This window comes from Quercus lobata, chromosome 4 (genome assembly GCF_001633185.2).
Source record: "Quercus lobata isolate SW786 chromosome 4, ValleyOak3.0 Primary Assembly, whole genome shotgun sequence".
Lineage (NCBI taxonomy): Eukaryota > Viridiplantae > Streptophyta > Magnoliopsida > Fagales > Fagaceae > Quercus > Quercus lobata.
Genome location: NC_044907.1, coordinates 67,226,689 through 67,245,663, shown reverse-complemented (window position 1 = coordinate 67,245,663; position 18,975 = coordinate 67,226,689). Strand labels below are relative to the sequence as shown.

The following is an 18,975-nucleotide window of genomic DNA, read 5'->3' as shown; positions in this document are numbered from 1 at the left end:
AGAGAAGTACTGATCTTTTTAACAATTTTCGTGGGTCGTGTTCCTCAACTTGCAAGGCCATTTTTAATTTTAGGGTAAATTCCACAAACCACCCCTGATGTTTGGGTTAATACCAACTAGGTCCAAGATATTCCAAAATTGACCAATTTAATCCAAAAAGACTATTTTGTCCCTAAAGGTCACTAACACCGTCTGTGCACCGTTTTGTTAAACAAATTTTTTTTTTTCTTTTCTTCATCTTACCCACGCTGAGCTCTCCCTTCTCTGTCTTTCCGATCTGGAGCTTTCTCTAGAAGCCAAAAACCAACCATGGCCGAGCCTCCATGACTCTTTCTTCGATCAGCCTAAGTCTAAGCCTCCTCAACCATCAAGTCTCCTCACTGAAAATCACTCTCTTCCCTCTTCAATCTCACCGATCTAAACGGAGTAGAGCCCCCATGATGAACCTTAGCCAACACCACCACAAAACCCCATACACCAAACCCACTCACTGAAAATCACTATCTTCCCTATCTGATTCTCATTCCCTCAAAACCCCAAATCCACTCTTCGATCTATAAGCCAGAGGGCCCTAGACGACGTGTGGATTTTGGTGTGGATCGGTGTTGGAGTCTTTCCCTTCTCTCTCTCTCGTGGTCTTTGTGGCGGCGCCATGGTGTGGGTAAGTGGTGATTCGTGGGTTTTGGTGTGGATCAACATTGAAGGGTTTGGGTTTTCTCTCTCGTGGTGTTTGTGGCGGTGCCGCGGTGTGGGTTAGGGATGGTTAGGTTTTGATTGGCGGTGGTGGGTTTTCTGTGGGGGTGGTTGGTGGTGGACGGTCACAAAACCACAGGGAGGAGCAAAAAAAATTTCTTGCTGAGGCCTATGAATTTGGGGTTTTCTTAAGAGAATGTTTTGATTGATTGGTTTTGGTTTTAGATTAGGATTTTGAGTTGAGAGGCTGATTTTTTGTCACAGTTCTTGTTTCTTGATTGCATGTTCTGTGGTTTGGGTTTAAATTTGTTGTGTTTTCCTCCTCATTCAAAGAAAGTTTTGATTGTTGGTTTCATTCAAGCATTTTTGTTGTTTGTTTACTGAGAGAGAGAGAGAGAGAGAGAGAGAGAGAGAGAGAGAGAGAGAGAGAGAGAGAGAGAGAGAGAGACGATGTAGTTACTGAGTTAGAGAAGGGGATGAGAGGTGAGTTAATGGGGTTAGGGATTAAAATGTTTTCAGGGACACAATTGTCTTTTTAGGATGAAATTGGTAGGTTTTAAAATGTTCTGGACTTAGTTGGATATTATCACAAACCTCAGGGGTGGTTTGTGAAATTTACCCTTAATTTTAAATTCCTTTCTTGACTTTGCTTTTTGTGAGTCTTGGGAGGTGATGATTTCTACGAAGTTTCTGGCTTTTCCTTTCAATCACATTTTTGCTATTTACCCCTACCTTTTCTTATGCAATTTCGTGATTTAGTCCCTTTATTTTATTGTAATTAGTTAGTACCATGAATGATTACAATGAATTGACACAATTGAATGTTTGTTCACAACTCTAGTACCATTTTCAAATCTTATCTTATGATGCTGAACGAAAGAATTAACACCAAAGGTATCCAATATGGTGCATGTGCCTCCATACCAAAATGTTACAGTGCATTGATTTAACTATTTTTTTTGACCTCTCATCAAAAAAGAAAAAACTATTTTTTTAACCGATAAAGTTAGCTCAACTGGTAAAATCTATGATTGTTAAATAAGATATTTAGGGTTCAATCTCTGCATGTACCAAAAACTGATTGGTGTCTTGGTCTAATAATAAAAAATAGGAGCAGATGTCATAGGTTGAAACTCTTTCAATATATATATATATATATATATTTTTTTTTTTCCCAAGAGCATTAAGAAGCACTAATGACTGATATTACAAAATTCCTACACTAACCAACAGATTTTTTGACTGATATTAAAATTCCTGCACTATGGGTGTGAGTGTGACGAATATAAGGGTGAATAGGTTCATTATTTTAAATAATACTAATTCATTCAGGCCAATATTCAGTCTATCTTTAAATCCAAAAAGTAAGATTTTACCATCCTTACTAATATATGCTTGACAAAACTCAAAATCCATTAAATCAAGAGCAATATACACCCAACAAATGAAAAAATTGGAAGAACTCAAATAAACCAATACAACTTTATGAAAATCTATCTACTTCTCTCATCATGCAACAAAGTAGATACATAAATCTGAATGATAAGGTTAAAAGAAAATTTTCAAAATTACATGAAGAGTCAGTATCTTGAAATCCATTTTGGGGAAAAAAAAAAAAAAAAAAAAAGAGAAATAAACCTTGAGATCACGAAACATAGGATTCAACAACGACTGCGATTGGGACAATGTTGCTAAAACAATTAAGAAATCTCAGCAGTTTTCACTTGAGCAAACAATGGGAACGATTGAGAAATCTCGAAATCCATTTTGGGAAAAATAAGAAATCAAGAAAAATTAAAACTTGAGCAAAGCTGCAAAAACGATGAGATTTCTTATTTGAAAAATTAAAACTTCAGCAACGATGCTAGAAACAATGAGATTTCAGATTTTTATTTTATTTTGGATAGGAAAGGATGAGATTTAGGCTTCAGTTTGTTCTAAAATCAAAGATGTTGATGAAAGTGGGAGTTAATTGGGATGTTATTAGCTGTGGTAGGTTGTATTTCTTGTTAAGTAAAAAGTTAATGTAGCAATCTATTATTGGATGCGTAAAACAGGGGTTTTACACCCGGTCCTTACCAAATTTGGACTCTAAATAGAAAAGCCAAAACTAAATAGGAGCTGCCTCAAAGATTCCAACTTACTTGCTAGATAAATTAGACTATAAATTATTAGTGATTAATTCTATAAAAAAAAATATTAGTCATTAATTTTTTTTTTTTTCTGTTATAGATACGATGGAATTTCAAGATATGATGTATGTTTCATGGTGATTACCTTTTATCATCAGGCTAAAGCACAAAATTTGTTTTTAGTGTAGATGGAGTTTGAATCCCAAATTTTTAACAAAAGCCTTTCATTGATTTTTCACGATGCTATACTTTTCATTGATTTTCACCCTAATCCTCTTGTGACAGTCACGTTCCGTTATATGTCATCCTAATTGGCTAGCATCATGGCCTTCATTGAGACAAAATTGGCTCTTATTGTGGGTACACCTTGAATCACAACAAACTATATTGGAAAGAAAAATGTTGTAAACATTTATAAGATATCAACTTGTTCTTTACTTTACCATTTTGGGTGATTTTTTTTTTTTTTTTTTGAATTAGTTGTTACTATTTGTCTGCTGCCCTAATGTGTAATTTCCTTCATAATTAGCGCTGCAATAATTTTTCTTTTCTTTTCCTTTTTGATAAATATATATATTTGATTTTTGTTCTTTTGGGCTTTGATCTAGCCTGCAGGTGGCAAGTATCCATCGATTCCCACACTTGTTTTCAGATGTATCTCATTTCTGTTTCTATTAGCTTCAAGCGTGGCTGGTTGGCTGCCAATCTTTTGCCCATACAAAGGAAAAACAATTTCAATTGCATTTTATTTAAAAGCACCAACTTCACCGTCATTTTTTGTATAATTTAATTTATAAGTTTATCTATACTATCTATTAGATAATTTCTCTTTTTGGATTGAATTTTTATGTGGTTTAGAAATACCTATAAACTATAGATTTAACAAGAAAAAGTGGACAACACTAAAAAATATATCTTCAACTCTATTTAAAATTCGTACAAAATAGGACACTCTACTAGTAATCCATGTCTTCAAAATAAACTTATCCAAAATTTAAAAATATATAAATATATATATATATATATATATATATTGTAACACTAGACCAACTATTTTTGATATTCCGTCATAAGGCATGGTCTATCAATGGAACAACTTTCCATATTTCACTTAAATCACGTTTAAGAATGTTTTGACTTTTTTATTTACTTTGTTAGGATTTAGATTAAAAATTACAAATTTAGTCACGTATCCAATGTAGGTTTAATTTATTTTATAGATATGCATATGTATGTCAAACAAATTATTGTGTCTTAATTAATTTATCCAATAACCTATTTTATAAAGCGAAAGCATTCCATTCAGATCTAGCGTAAACATAGCATTTTATGCCTCCAATAATAACAAGAAACATCAAAATTTAACCAAACAATCAAATACACCTGCCACACTTTATCACTCCTTAAAACCCAATTTCATAAAATAAAAATAAAAAACCACCCTAGCACAGTAGAACCACCCACACTGCACACCATCGTTAGGAAAGCTTTCGGAGCATTGCCAAACAGTACAAAGCCGTCGGAGCCGCTGTTTATGTGTTCAAATTAAGTGATACCTAGAACCCATCAAGCCTAGTTACAAATGATGATTTGGCCTGGAGTCTCAATCGTGCTAGAGCATTTTCTAGATCTATTTGGGTTTTTTTGGTAAATGAAAATGAAGAAGAAGAGGTTGAAGTTGGGGGAGACTATAAGTCTTTAATGGTAGTGAAAGAAGTTGGATTTTTTTTTTTTTTTGGTTGTGTAAAGGAGTTTGTTTGCGTATTTGGTAGATCTGAAGGCAAAGTCTAAGCTAATAAACAAAGAGAGCAAATGCCAAAGAGGAGAATAATAGTGGGGGTGGGGGTGGTCTTCCTTTTACTTTGGATCAGAGATTAGAATTTTTTTTTTTTTGGTTTTACACTTTTACTTCTGTTTTTGGTTTTGAGCCAATTGAACTTTTTGGAGTTTTTCACTTGGCAACACCATCATCTGAATCTGGGCTTGATGGCTTTTGGGTTTTGCTGAATTCTACCACAAAAACAGTGAATCCGACGGCTTTTGTACAGTCCGTCAACGCTCTGGAAGCTTATTTGATGACGATGTGGGTGGGTTTTAAGAAGTGATTGTGTGCGTTAAGTGTATTTGATTGTTTTGTGAAATGCTGATGTGACCGATGCTATTAGATGGTGTAAAATGATGGTTTTGCGCCAAGTTCAGACCAAATTTGCACTCTTTTATAAATTGTGTATGCAGATCTACATCTTAAATTGTGTAGCGATAATGTGCTACGTTTCCCACAGACGGCGCCAACTGATAATGCCGAAAATATTACCAATAGGTCACACAGCATTCATGACTCGAAGCGAACCTGCACAACAAAAACAATCCAAAGAAAACCTTTAGAGAGCACCGGTGTGGTGCCGGCCAAACACTCTCCGAAAGTCAAGTTAGAATTCTTCTCACAACTCTAGAGTGTTAGAGAGGGTAAATTATGCGTACCTTTATTCGCGAGAGTATTAGGGCTTTTATAGTAGTGGAGAGTCGGCTTTTCCTTCTTGGTGTCCAAGTCTTTTCCATATGGGACTCTACTTCTAACACTCCCAAGCGTGATGGACAAATATTTCCTTGTAGAGTGGATTTTTCACTAAGACGGATCTTCTAGAATTCTCTTTTATGTGAACATCCTGATCTTCCTAGGGTTCCCTCAGATTTCAAACGTGTACACCAAGTATTTTAAGTGACGCTAAGTCCTCGGCCCATGCTTAATATTGGCCCATGAGTCCGAATCCGTCAGGCCCAATGTTCCGCGATTTCTTACCTCATCAGCAATAAATAAGTATATATTCATTAGGAACATTATATATAGTGTTTAGGTTCATAGAGCTATAGAAGTCTAAGAAGTATTTGTTAAAAAAAAGAGAGTAAAAAATAGATTAATAAATTAAGTAAAAAAATAGTAAAAAAATAAATTAATAATAAAATGATTAGAATTTGGATTGTAATCCAATTAAAATTTTCATCAAGTTAGAAATTATAAAAGAAGAAGATAAGAGCAAAATATATATATAGATATATCTAATTTTTTTTTTAAATCTATTTTTTTTTTTTTTGCAATTTAATGAAGCCACTTGGTACAACCACAACTTCTAAACCCAATTTTTATTATATAATATATAATATGATATATAGATATAAATTTAGATATAAATAAGACAATGTATCATCAATTATGTTTGTTGATCATTTTATAGACGTGTTGTTTCCATTAATTCTGTATGTTATAATTTTTTTTTTTTTTTGTTAATCCATATATATATATATATATATATGTTATAATTGAAGTGTTTTATATGTTGTGGCCTATATGAAGATATACCAAGATGAAATCCTTTAATGAAATTTATTCTTAATGGGATTAGGATCTTGTTTTCAAGGGTTTCTAGCATTATTAGGATTCTGGATCTTAATCTTGAAACCATTGATGTTTGATTTATAAATTTTAATTTATTAAATCAAAAGGTATTTTTTATGGAAAATAATAGATTATTGTTATTATTAAAATCCTGTTTATCCACGTAGAAAAAGGAATCCCAATATAATTAGGATTGGAAGTTAATTAGTGGATTGAACCGTACGGACACGGTCATGTTTTTATTTTTTGAGCAAAGAACGATTAAGTCGGTTACTCTATCTCCCACCCTAAGTCGGTCATGTTCTTATATATACCACAAGGCGAAGTTTTGAAATAGAAGTAGATACATACTTTCATACCTACAGGATAACTCCCTCTCACTCTCACCCTAAATTCTCTCTCTCTCTCTCTAAAATTAGTCAAATCTCATAGCTAATCGGAGCAATAGAGTTCTGTGCGGTTCGTACTGTTAGGGTAAGTGTTTATTGATGGGAATGGAGAGGAAGAGGAAGGTGAGCTTGTTCGACGCGGTGGACAAGTCGAAGGTCCCCAAAATCAACTGCGGCGGCTTCTCGTCCTCTGCGGTGAGTGGTAGTATTATTGGCGGAGTCCCTGGGATCAATAGCTGGACAGGGAGGCCGTACTCGCAGAGATACTATGAGATTTTGGTGAAGCGGAGAGACTTGGAAGCGATCGATATAAAAACAAGTCCAGATAAGCGCAAGAAGATGATGGTTGCGTGCACCCAGCCTCGTAGGGTGGCTGCTATGTCTGTTTCTCGCCGTGTTGCCGAAGAGATGATGTAACTATCGGAGAAGAGGTTGGTTATAGTATCCGTTTCGAAGACTGCAGCAGTGCAAGAACAGTTTTGAAGTATTTAACAGATGGTATGCTTTTAAGAGAAGCAATGACAGATCCGCTTTTGGAACGCTACAAGGTCATAATTCTTGATGAGGCTCACGAAAGAACGTTGGCAACTGATGTTCTGTTTGGACTTCTAAAGCAAGTGTTGAAACATAGACCTGATCTAAAGTTAGTTGTAATGAGTGCTACTCTTGAGGTTGAAAAATTTCAGAGTTATTTTGATGCACTATTTATGAAAGTTCCTGGGAGGCTTCATCCGGTAGAAATATTTTACACTGAAGAGCCTGAAAGTGACTATCTGGATGCAGCAATCCGAACAGTTGTACAAATTCATACGAGTGAAACTCCTGGAGATGTACTTGTGTTCCTCACTGGTGAGGAGGAGATAGAAGATGCATGTCGAAAAATAACGAAAAAAGTAGCAAATATGGGTGACCAGATGGGACCTGTCAAAGTAGTGCCTTTGTATTCTTCTCTTTCTCCGGCTATGCAGCAGAAGATATTTGAACCGGCTCCGCCTCTCGTGAAAGAGGGTGGTCCTGCCGGAAGGAAGATTGTGGTGTCAACAAACATTGCCGAAACTTCTTTGACCATTGATGGTATAGTGTATGTGGTTGACCCTGGGTTTGCAAAACAAAAAGTTTATGACCCACGAGTGCGTGTGGAATCGTTGTTGGTATCTCCGATCTCTAAGGCTAGTGCACACCAGAGATCAGGGCGTGCGGGAAGAACTCAGCCTGGAAAATGCTTTAGACTTTACACCGAGAAAAGTTTCCAGAATGATCTTCAACCACAGACCTATCCAGAAATGTTAAGATCAAACCTTGCAAATACGGTTCTTACTTTGAAGAAAATGGGGATAAATGATCTAGTGCATTTTGATTTTATGGATGCCCCTGCTCCAGAGACATTGATGCGGGCTTTAGAGGCTTTGAATTACCTGGGAGCGATAGATGATGATGGAAATCTGACAAAGTTTGGCGAAATTATCTATCAATTTCTGCCATGCTTTCAGTACCCAATTGCTTTGTCAGGCCTAGGGAGGCTCAGGAAGCTGCTGATGAAGCAAAAGCTAGGTTTGGGCACATCGATGGAGATCACCTCACGCTCTTGAATGTGTACCATGCATACAAGCAAAACAACGAGGACCTATTATGGTGCTATGAGAACTTCGTCAACCAAAGGGTGTTGAAGGCTGCTGATAGTGTTAGACAACAGCTCGTGCGTATCATGGCCAGGTTTAACCTCAGGTTGTGCAGCACTAATTTCAACTGCCGTGATTACTACATCAACATAAGGAAGGCTATGGTAGCAGGATATTTCATGCAGGTAGCTCACCTGGAACGTACTGGACACTACTTGACAGTGAAGGACAACCAAGTAGTGCACTTGCATCCATCGAATTGCTTGGATCACAAGCCGGAGTGGGTCATTTATAATGAAGATGTTCAAACAAAAAGTAATTACATTCGGACGGTGACAGACATTTGTGGTGAATGGATAATTGATACAGCACCACATTATTATGATCTGACGAACTTTCCCCTGTGTGAGGCTAAGCGTGTTCTTGAGAAGCTTTACAAGAAGCGGGAGAAGGAGAGCAGGAACAGAAAGTGATATGTTTTCAGCACTGGCATCTTTCAACTCCTTGTTTGCCTTTTCTCAACGGAAAGGAGGAGGAGCCAATTCTTTCGTTATATTAGCCATTGTGTAACTCTCAGGAGGGCCAGCTTGGTAGTGAAATCGGTGTAAATTTGGCAATGTTTCTGTACCATAAACTAGTGCTAGTTTTAGTGAACTATAATTTTCTGTTGTATTGAATATCTTAATTTATTCTGGATTTGATGGTTCCAAAAAAAAATAAAAAATGCATGATTGGGTTTTTTTTTTTTTTTTTTTTTAAAGAATGATTGGGGTTCTCAGTTTTCTAGTTGACAGCAAAGATTCATTCAACAACTAATGAACACAACTAACTAGTACCAGAAACAAATATTAATTTGTTTTCTAGTTGAAAGTTATTTTATTTTCTTATTTACGAGGGCCTTTGATAGTTGCCTGTAGCAATTGTTCCAACAGATATTTTCAAGGGCCTTTGATAGTATGTTTTCTGGGTATAAAATTCAAGTCATTCAGGTTGAACTGAAGAAAATCGCAGAGGACAGTGATACTGCCTAATTGAAATACTTTCTAATGCTTACGATATTTAAAATATAGAATTGCAGCATAGGGAAGATGCCATTGCACACAATTTTGGCCAGTATTATATCAGCATCATATCTTGTTAGGATTGTGCACAAGATAATCTTGAAAGCTGTTCCAGAATTTGCATTTCTTGTGTTGTGTCCCATTTCTTAGAGTTTTTCAGTACTTCAGAAAAAGAAATGAGAATAAGAAATAGGAACAAATGTGCATAGACTGTAGTTAAGATCTGCATGAAATGTATAACTTGTAAGGAGCATTTCAGGCATCACTGCCGCCAAAAGCCTGCATCCAAATAGAACAAGAAGTGTGAATTATATTTGTCTCCAAGAAAGCTAGAATCCAAGATATTAAAAGTTAAAGATTGAAGGCTCTCATTCTCAACATTTCAAACTTCATTTTAAATTCCAACATTGACGTAATGATTGATTAGTAAATATCTGTTTAAAGTTAAAGATAGATGGCTCTTAACATTTTCGAACTTCTTCTTTAATTCCAATATTGACAGAATGATTAATTAGTAAATATATGTTAAAAATAAAGAATGTAAACCTACCTCATTACTCATTAGGCTACTTTCTTTGCCATTTCCTGACAACACCTCTCCCCATAGTGGAGTTATTTCTGAATATCATTCATAGGAGAAACCGTTAGTCCTTCAAACTAGCATTCAATTAAATATGTATATCTTGTCTTCATAGGAAGGAAAGGAACAAAAAATGACACAAAGTTCTGATTATGCATATTGAAACCTAAAAAATATCATTTGCAAAATAGGGATATAAAGGGAAAAAAAAAAATTATAATGTTGCACACCAAAGTAGTAGTAGTAATTAATAATAACAATAATAATCATTGATGATATTTAAATTTGTCACAATTTTGGAATTATATTGATAATGACAAAGCGAATATGAAAAGTATTTAGTGAATCTAATACTGCTATCGAATTCCTCAACCATTAAACACCTCAACAATTATCCACCCAAAAAAAAAAAAAATCACTGCAATAGAGAAACCACAATGCAGCAAACTTCTAAGAGGATCTCAAACACACACATGCATATAAAATTTAATAATTTGTTATAGACAAGAAAACAAGTAGAATCGCACTATTTAAGAGAACATAGAATAACCTGCTTGCCATTGATGACATGGGTCTCTTGGATCATCTGGTCAACAACAGAAGGATCCTCATAGGTTATCAAACCAAATCCCCTTGGTCGATGTGTATGCCGGTCTTTCATGATAACAGAATCTGTTATCTTTCCATACTTCTCAAAGTAACTCACAAAGGTTTCTGAACTCAGTCAAATTCCAACAAGAACTACATCATATATATAATATATCACACATTCAAACAATACCCATCAACAGAAACAAACACGCAAAAACAGTAACTTTTCACACACAACAAGACAACAATAGCAAACCCCCCCATTACAGATTCAAAAACACCCATCAAGAGAATCATAGAAAAGAATAGAATGCTCTCTCTAACCGTAGGTGGTGCCCTTGGCTAAGCCTCCAATGAAGATTTTACTGCACCAAAATAAACAAAAAAGAGAAAGAAAAATAAAAAATCAAAACCCAGAAAAACCCATTAACCATAGGCCTAGCTCATAGACATTTATAGCACAAAGAGAGAGAGAGAGAGAGAGAACGAACCCAGGACTGGCACCATCGCCGTAGTGTGGGTTGTCGTTCCTCCTGGAACCCATGGGGTGGTGGTGTTAAGGTTCGAGATTGGATGTGCGTGTGCGTATGCGTGTGCGTGAGAGAGAGAGAGAGAGAGAGAAGTATGAGATCGAGATTTGAGAAATCAGAAAGAGGGTCTTAAACCATGGTCTTGAATGAACCGGCCCTATTTTAGAAGAATCTCTAGTTCAGTTAGAAAAAGCAGAAAAGGGAGGCCCAACTACCACTAGGCCTTTTTCATCATTCCATATGTGTAGGAATAGTTACATTTCCATGTGGGCTTGGGTCTCATACCCATCAAGGCCCACAATATTACAGCCAAAGATTGTGATTTGACCAATCTCGATCAACCCATGTCAACACAAAGGTTAAGGATTGGGTTCAGTGTTCAGTTGCATTAAACTCATTTAGATGATGCCATGTATTCATTTCTATACTTGATGATCATACAACCATAAATCTTCATCAATTGCTTATATAAGATAGACCAATTCTTTGAATGAGTCGGTTATTAAATGAAAAAAAGATTAGGTTTAATAAGATGAAACCCATAGACAAGGGTGGCTCAACCCTTAGTCATTTAGCATCAAGCCCATTGCTCAATCTAATACAAGAATGGAGGTTAATGGTACATTGTGGAAAAAAAAATGCTTACAGTCCATTTGGTTGAGTCAAAAACTAAGAGAGGGAAAAAAATGGGAGAGAGGAGTGTTCAGATAAGAAGGGAAAAAGGGGGGAGAAAATGGTGAGGCTTAGCGATTTTCTCTTTGGGCCCACCAAATTTCAACCCCCAAAAAATAGGAGAGAAGATTAAGGGCAAATGGTAAATACTAAATACCATTCTGCCCTACATTCCTTTCCCCACTGTTTTCCACATATTTTTTTTCTTTTTTTCCCCACTTTTAAGTTAACATTTGGCATGCATTTTTTTATACATAAACTCCAATTTTTTTCCTAGTAATATATATATATATATATATATATATATTCAATAGAGGCATGACAATATTTTCTATCCTCTCATTTTTCTTTTCAACCAAATAAAAAAGTTTAACATCCCTTCACTTTTCCACCCCAAATCAAACATTATTACAAGATAAAACTAAAATCTCTTCTATCCCTTCACTTTTCTATCATTTCTCTATTTTCAATCCTTTCACTTTTCCATCTCCCCAACCAAACGGACCCTTAAAGACACTAACTTACAAAAAGAAAATATTAACACAGATGATCCTTATCTCATTATGCTTAAAATATAGCAGAATGAGGAAAAAGTTGGAATTGGAGAGAGAGAGAGAGAGAGCTGTTAGCACTACCAGATCCACGAGCTCCTTTTGGATCTGTTGTTTCTTAAATCAAAAGTTTGGACTCAAGGATACGTGTAGTTATGTGAGGTAAGTGGTTAGATTAATGCATGGCTTAAAACCATACTTTATATAGGTTTAGGACATGCCTAATGTCCATCCTTAAACAAGGATTCAAGCTTTTTGGTTGTTGTATATTTCATAAAATGGCAACCTTGAGTTTTGTTCTTATTTGAATATTACAACCATTTTGTTTTGTAACTATTTTGGCTAATATGTTGACCAAACCAGCTTTGTTGTGCTCTCTTCAGAAAAAATGACCCCTAAAAAGGGGATTTGGTTAGTTAGCATTAAGCGAGGTCATATTACTTTTTCTTAGTGGAGGAAATTAGTTCAAGATTTTGAGCAAATATATAAGAGATCAGTCAAGGTGTGTTTTTCTGTTTTTGTGGCCAGCACATGGGCTTGCTCAAGGACACATAGACTATGCAAGTACTTCTAGCTTACTTGGCAATCTCAATCTATTTATCCCAAAAAAAAAAAAAAAAAAAAATCTCAATCTCTAGGGGATGTTTGTCAATTTATTGATTGATTAGTTTGATTTTGACTATAAAATTTTCTTTCACAGAAGGTAATACTGGGAAAAAAAATTGCTAGTATAGGCCTCTGATTAAGTGTCATTTATCTCATAAGTAGGCACTAATCATGAGCAACCATGTTGTTACCTTTGACTTCTCTTTCTTGGTTGCTATAATACTATTCTATGAAATTCATAAGTCGTCTAGAAGATGCAAGATGTCTCCTTCTATATATAGTTCACAATCAGAAACTTTCTAGCAGAGGATAGCAGGTGTTCATTAATTAGACTGAAATTGTGCATTTGATTGTTTTGTATTAAGTTGCTGCATCAATGTTGACAATCAAGCAGTCTAAGAAATTGCAATAATGCAGGATCATGATGCAATAGCACTTAATGCAAATAAGATCAAAATGCTTTTTTGCATGAAATTGCATGCAAATACAGACAGATGGGCAGCAGTCTTTCTCAAGAGAGTATTATATTCTTAGTTTAAATCCTCTAACCATAGTAGAGTTTTTCAATACTTTAGAAAAAGAAAACAAAATAAGAAATAAGAACAAATGTGCATTGAATGTAGTTAAGATGGGTAGGACATGTATAATATGTAAGAAACATGGCTGGTGATGGTTATGATCTTTGTTTGAGGAATCATGACTGCCAACCCAATGACCTGCATCCAAACAGAACAAGAAGTGATAATTATAGATCTATCCATATTAGCTAGAGTCTAATAATAATAAGATATTAAAAGTTAAAGATAATAAGTCTCACAACATTTTCAAACTACTACTTAAATTCAAATATTGACTCAATGATTGATCATGTTAAATTATCAGTTGTCCCAAGAAGAATGTAAACATACCTCATTAGTCAACTGGAAAATTTATTAACCACTTCGTGACATCACTTCTCCCCATAGTTGACTTATTTCTGCATATCATATTGATTGGAAAAATAGTAATCTCTTTAAACTAGCCTTCAATTTAACATGCATGTTTCTCACATGAGAGAAAGTAAGGAAAAAAAATGACATGAGGTTCTAATTATGCAGATTGAAGCCTTCAAATACTAGTCAAAATAAGGTTACAAAGGAATTATTTTACAATGTTGCACACCAAAATATTAATAATATATGATATATCAATAATGATAATTAGATGTGTCACAAATCAAGAACTATATTGAGAATGACAAAAGCTATTATCAAAAGTAATTAGTGATCTAATATTGTATGACCTAGGAATTTTCCATTTAGACAAGGACCACAAAAAGTCAAAGGAAAGAAAATCACTTGTATCTAGACATAATTTAAAGTCATGTATAAGGATTTCTTCCTATACCAACATGAGCATTTTCTGGTCACATTATGTGCAATATCAGGATTTCAACAAGTAGTAGTGCTAGTTGGCCTAAAGTATAACAAAACTTACTGTCGATGTTTTTAACTAACACCTTACTCCAGCAACATGGTAACTCCCATTCAACAATGCAATGCATACTTAAGATTGAATAAAAACTGCTCTACACTCTCTATTTAAATTTGTTTAACCTATTCTAAAGTAAGAAAAATTGACTAATAAAATAATTGCTGAAAATTTGAACTTGTTACTTGCCTAAAAGTTGTAGATGATGATTCTCAATCATCCCTCAGACTAAGTGAAGCCAACGGTTCTGATAGTGATTGCATAGGATCAGCTTCTGTACAACTATTTGAGCCTATTGGCCATCTCATTGGAACCACCAAAGACCTATAGCAAATAAAACTTTGAGTTAGGTTTCCACAACACACATTCTTCCCAAATTTGAGAAATCCAACATAAAAGTTTAAAATTTCTTCTTTCCCACACCCTTCAGGCCTTAAGCACATATTCTGGAACAATGTCCATGCTTAAGTAGTAATTATAAAAATATATTGAGGTCTTCTCTCTCCCTGTCTAGTTATATTTATGTGTCTACAATATATATACCTATATTAATAAATGAAGAATCTTGAACTGCCTTCTAAAACTCTATTTGACAAATTTCTTTGGTTAAGGCCAACTTGATTATACCATATGCCTCCAACTAGGAAATCTAACTAGAATAGGTGGTTAGCTGAATTTGTAGCTATACCCAACGTCAAAGGTTCAAAGATTGTAGAGTAGGAAAAAAAAAAAAAAAAACGAAGTTCACCAATCACCATTTTGACTTCAGAAATCACATCTTCCACAATCATGGGAAAAAATTATTAAAAGCTAATTGACAAGTATGAATACAGACAAATGCATACCTGTTGAGACTTTTGTGTTTGCAGCGATTCATCTTATCCACTGTGTAATTCTCAAATAAGATATCAAGACAATTTGCTAGTCTTGGCATTTCAGATAATGGCAAAATGTCCCAGACCTTCAAAATCTGAAAGTAATATGAATTCTCCTTAAGTATGTCAACCGTCCAAACAAGATTTAGCAACCCATTGACCTTGTATTGCTCTAATAATTGGGAAGAAGTTCCATGATGGTAAAAGAGTTTTTTCACTTCGAGAGGTTGACGCCAACCATTTGCAAGATTTTCCAATAAAGTAAGCACTTCTTTACAAGTCTCAGCATTTTCAACTTTCGACATGGATTTCAAAAAATCATTGCTGAAAGAGACCTAGATTAATAAATAAAAAATAAAAAATTAGTGAGGGTCAATTGATTATTGTTTAAACCTAATGAATTGAGGAATATGGAATTCAAATTCCAAAAGCCTCAGCCTCCTATATTGAATATTATCTATGCTTTGGTTCCTAGCGTAAAATTGTGATTAAGAAGTAAATGGAAATTAATAAAAATGAACTCACTTGGATGTGTAAAATCAATTTTAATATGTTGTTCCCCTAATAATATCTGTTCAAGGGGAAGAACAAAACTGAGACACAATGATTAAATCTTTTCCCCTTCATTTTTTGAGCAGTTTTATTATATTATGAACAAACCATACTAACTTTATGGACAAAATAGAAACTGAGGTCAATAAATTCTTCATATTATCAAAAAGAAACTACCATATATGAAATAAAAAAAAATTTCAGCTCATACTTTTTGATAAGAGAAGCATAGAAACTAGAAACAATAGTTGATGTATCATTAAAAATAGTAAAAGGAAAAAAAATAATTTAATCAGCATACCTTCCATCTGGCCTTTTTGAACAGAAAGGAATCCATGTAGAGTAAAATGTGTATTTGGTTATGTTCAACCAATGCAACTGTAATAGCCTGGGCCAAGCTTTTGTCTTCATCAGCATTGTAGAAACACCCCTGCTTCCTGGCATCGATGACTAAATCCTTCCAAATAGTGCACCTTTTAATTAAAGTTGCTTCATTTCCCAATATCCAAAGGCAATGCCTGTAGAGTGAAAGCGTGCCTAATTAATGCAAAAGCCACCAAAGCCTCAAAATATGTCAAGACTCAAGTATGCAATGTATTACCTTGCACGGGTTAGTGCCACATTTGCTCTTTGACGATATTTAAGAAAACTAACTACTCCATTCATATTACATCTGACAATAGAGACAATTATCACATCCTCCTCACCACCCTAGAACCCATCAACAGAGTGAACACTAATTGAAAAGTCATCTTTAAAGTCAGCACTGTAGTTTTTCACCTTCTCTCCAATTGCATAGACTTGTGCCTTGTATGGTGAGATGATACCAACTTTGACTTTCTTCTTTGTGAAAACAGATTCTTTAGCAGTGGCAAGAGAAACAAATAAAAAAGAGAGTCATTGTACTCATAAAATGATCTATCATCAAGCTGACCATAATTTAAAATTCCTAGCATAACATTTCAGCAAAATGGAGACTAGGATTAGTTCCAAATTTATACATACCTTTGAAAAGACTTGCAACTATCTCAGACGCCACAGCAACCTCAACCATATTTTTGAGACTGTGGCTGCTATCAAATTCCTCTTTTCCATGTGCTACATTAATGAAAGAGTAGGAGCCGAACATATTTCCCTGAAGGAAACGCTTCTCATGCCTTCTTTCTTTGACATTGGGACCATCCAAAATCTGATTTTCATAGAACACCCTATTTGGAAATAAGCTTATGGATGGATGCATCCTGTGCCGGACATTAAGAAGTTCTTTCTTTTGTCCTAGCAATACCAGCCTCTGTAGAAAACTTCTCCCAAATTCAGCTTTCTCAGAAACCTAATAATAGCAAATTTTAAGGATACATAAAATCTATTAATAATTCATAAAGGCAGAAAGACAGATAAAACTCTAAACCTTGCTTTTAACCATCGCAGGAAGTTGCTGCTCGTCTCCAATGAGAATAGCATGGTGGAGGCCAGGAAGTTGTAAAGGAATGGTTCATTCACATTCCTTTAGCTGAGCAGCTTCATCTATAACCAGTACTTCCCATTTAACCATTACTTCATGCAATTTAGCAGAACTTGATACAGTGCAGAAAAATAGACATGAATTCTCCAGGCAGAATTTTTTTATCTCATCCCCACATCTAAAATCTGGAACAGGGAATTTTTGGGGAAGTGATCTAAGTATCTGAAGGAAATCTTTTCTCACAAAACTAGATTTCATTAAGTTACCAAGTCTGCTTTGTTCATTTTCACAAAACTAGATTTCATTATCAGCAACGGTATCAGTACACAACAATGTTTCAAGAGATCTGAGAAAATCAAGAGCCAAGTTCATGTTCTTTACCACTTCTAATGAAATAAAAGAAGTAGGTAAGTGTGTATACAAATTTACAATACAGTAATTGAGACGCTTTAAAATGCAATCAAATCTTCTCTGAATAAACTCCTCAAAAGATAAAGGATCATCACATTTGTTTTGAATTTCCTCATTCTCTAATTTCTTTTCCTTCTCAGAAGGAAAAATCTCCAGTGTTTTCTTGTTTTTGTTTTCATTTAAGACTTGAACAATAACTTTCTTTATATTTTTCTTGCCCTTCTTGTCTTCAAAGGATTGATCAATCTCCTTTCCCTGGATCCTGTTTCTCCCTTTATTTTTAGACATCCCTTCAATTTTGCCCTCCTTATTGTCTCTCATGCTTCTTTCATTCAAGTACAACTCATATTGGCGTTTATGGTCCTCCAGCAAACACATCATTGATAGTAAACTACCTTTCCAACCAGATGATGAAACAAGGCATTCATATAGTATTTTAACACGGTTATCAAGGAATACATCAAGGAGTTCAGGACGAACGAAAATCTTCATTCGCTCACTATTCCCAAACAAAACCACATCTCCAAGCCCATAAGTATCATATTCAAGTGACCCTGTCACATTCTTTAGAAGCCGCTGCGTCACTACTAAAAGAGCAGTATTGGTTGGGGCACATGTAAGTGTTCTGCATTTCATTCTAAGAAGAGAGCATAACATGAAACCAACTGTCTTGGTTTTCCCAGTCCCCGGAGGGCCCCATATTAGTTTGACAGTACTCTGATGGTGGCATTCCCTAGTTACCAAGCAGCTTAAAACTGCATCTTTTTGGGAGTCATTTAAATCAGAAGAGCAGATTCTGTACCTAACGTCTGCAAAGGCAGCACTGCAATTTTTTTTCCAAAAGGCAGGCAGTACAATTTCTGGCATTCTACATGATGTAAAGAAAGGTTCTCAAAATTAATTATTGCCAAGAATAATATCAAGCCAAAATACACTTTTTGTCCCTAACTCGAGAGATTTTAGTTCCTAAAGTTTAAAGTGAACCCTTTTTACCCTTAAAATGATCACTTTTAGTTCATGTAGAGTGATGACATGTCAGTTTTTAGTTTACCACGTCATTTAAGGGACTAAAAAGCAATAACTTTAAATTTCTAGGGAAAAAATCGCTCATGTACTAAATATTAGAACCAACAAGAACATATTTAAGCCTAATATCAATATGCCAGACGAAATAAGCAATAATTCTTACCACTGAACTATATTGCAGCACATTCTGAATGATGTTTAAGTTCCCACCTTCCAGCTTAGAGTTCAATGCCATAAAGAGTCTCTCTCTTCTTGTTCTTGTCTTTTTTAAACAAGATAGGCTTTGAGGATAATATTGTCATACAACTTTCTTGTCTCACACTCAGAACAAAAGCAACAAGATAGGATCTGTTGGGCTTAC

At 35.0% G+C, this 18,975-nt stretch overlaps 3 protein-coding genes and 1 pseudogene across 3 annotated transcripts; 1 reads left to right on the top strand and 3 right to left on the bottom strand.

Annotated features, from left to right (window-relative positions):
• Positions 1-6,707: 6,707 nt before the first annotated feature.
• LOC115987993 lies at positions 6,708-8,705 on the top strand (annotated as a pseudogene).
• Positions 8,706-9,242: 537 nt separating this feature from the next.
• On the bottom strand, positions 9,243-11,132 carry LOC115987932 (RNA-binding protein Musashi homolog 2-like). The gene is made up of 5 exons (XM_031111539.1): positions 10,951-11,132; positions 10,784-10,824; positions 10,419-10,582; positions 9,839-9,906; positions 9,243-9,567 (listed from the first exon to the last, which is right to left on the bottom strand). The coding sequence occupies exons 1-4, from the start codon at positions 11,001-11,003 to the stop codon at positions 9,901-9,903; spliced, it is 264 nt and encodes an 87-aa protein (XP_030967399.1). The 5' UTR covers positions 11,004-11,132; the 3' UTR covers positions 9,243-9,567; positions 9,839-9,900.
• A 2,078-nt stretch (positions 11,133-13,210) lies between these two features.
• Positions 13,211-17,466, bottom strand: LOC115987501. The gene is made up of 8 exons (XM_031111075.1): positions 17,124-17,466; positions 16,721-17,045; positions 16,317-16,575; positions 16,017-16,233; positions 15,134-15,498; positions 14,478-14,612; positions 13,727-13,794; positions 13,211-13,534 (listed from the first exon to the last, which is right to left on the bottom strand). Exons 3-6 carry the CDS (start codon positions 16,379-16,381, stop codon positions 14,501-14,503), a joined length of 759 nt encoding a protein of 252 aa, XP_030966935.1. The 5' UTR covers positions 16,382-16,575; positions 16,721-17,045; positions 17,124-17,466; the 3' UTR covers positions 13,211-13,534; positions 13,727-13,794; positions 14,478-14,500.
• On the bottom strand, positions 16,427-18,455 carry LOC115985656 (regulator of nonsense transcripts 1 homolog). The gene is made up of 3 exons (XM_031108577.1): positions 17,775-18,455; positions 16,721-17,045; positions 16,427-16,575 (listed from the first exon to the last, which is right to left on the bottom strand). Exons 1-3 carry the CDS (start codon positions 18,453-18,455, stop codon positions 16,427-16,429), a joined length of 1,155 nt encoding a protein of 384 aa, XP_030964437.1.
• Between the last annotated feature and the right edge of the window lie 520 nt (positions 18,456-18,975).

Coding starts and splice junctions, on each gene's coding strand:
- LOC115987932 (XM_031111539.1), bottom strand. CDS start 11,003: ATGGGTTCCAGGAGGAACGACAACCCACACTACGGCGATGGTGCCAGT. Junction 10,825..10,950: donor GGCGATGGTGCCAGTCCTGG/GTTCGTTCTCTC, acceptor ATTTTGGTGCAG/TAAAATCTTCATTGGAGGCT. Junction 10,583..10,783: donor AGCCAAGGGCACCACCTACG/GTTAGAGAGAGC, acceptor GACTGAGTTCAG/AAACCTTTGTGAGTTACTTT.
- LOC115987501 (XM_031111075.1), bottom strand. CDS start 16,381: ATGAATGGAGTAGTTAGTTTTCTTAAATATCGTCAAAGAGCAAATGTG. Junction 16,234..16,316: donor GTGGCACTAACCCGTGCAAG/GTAATACATTGC, acceptor TTCACTCTACAG/GCATTGCCTTTGGATATTGG. Junction 15,499..16,016: donor TCAAAAAGGCCAGATGGAAG/GTATGCTGATTA, acceptor TTATTAATCTAG/GTCTCTTTCAGCAATGATTT.
- LOC115985656 (XM_031108577.1), bottom strand. CDS start 18,455: ATGCCAGAAATTGTACTGCCTGCCTTTTGGAAAAAAAATTGCAGTGCT. Junction 17,046..17,774: donor TAAAGAAAGTTATTGTTCAA/GTCTTAAATGAA, acceptor TGCTATTATTAG/GTTTCTGAGAAAGCTGAATT. Junction 16,576..16,720: donor AGTTGCAAGTCTTTTCAAAG/GTATGTATAAAT, acceptor CCACTGCTAAAG/AATCTGTTTTCACAAAGAAG.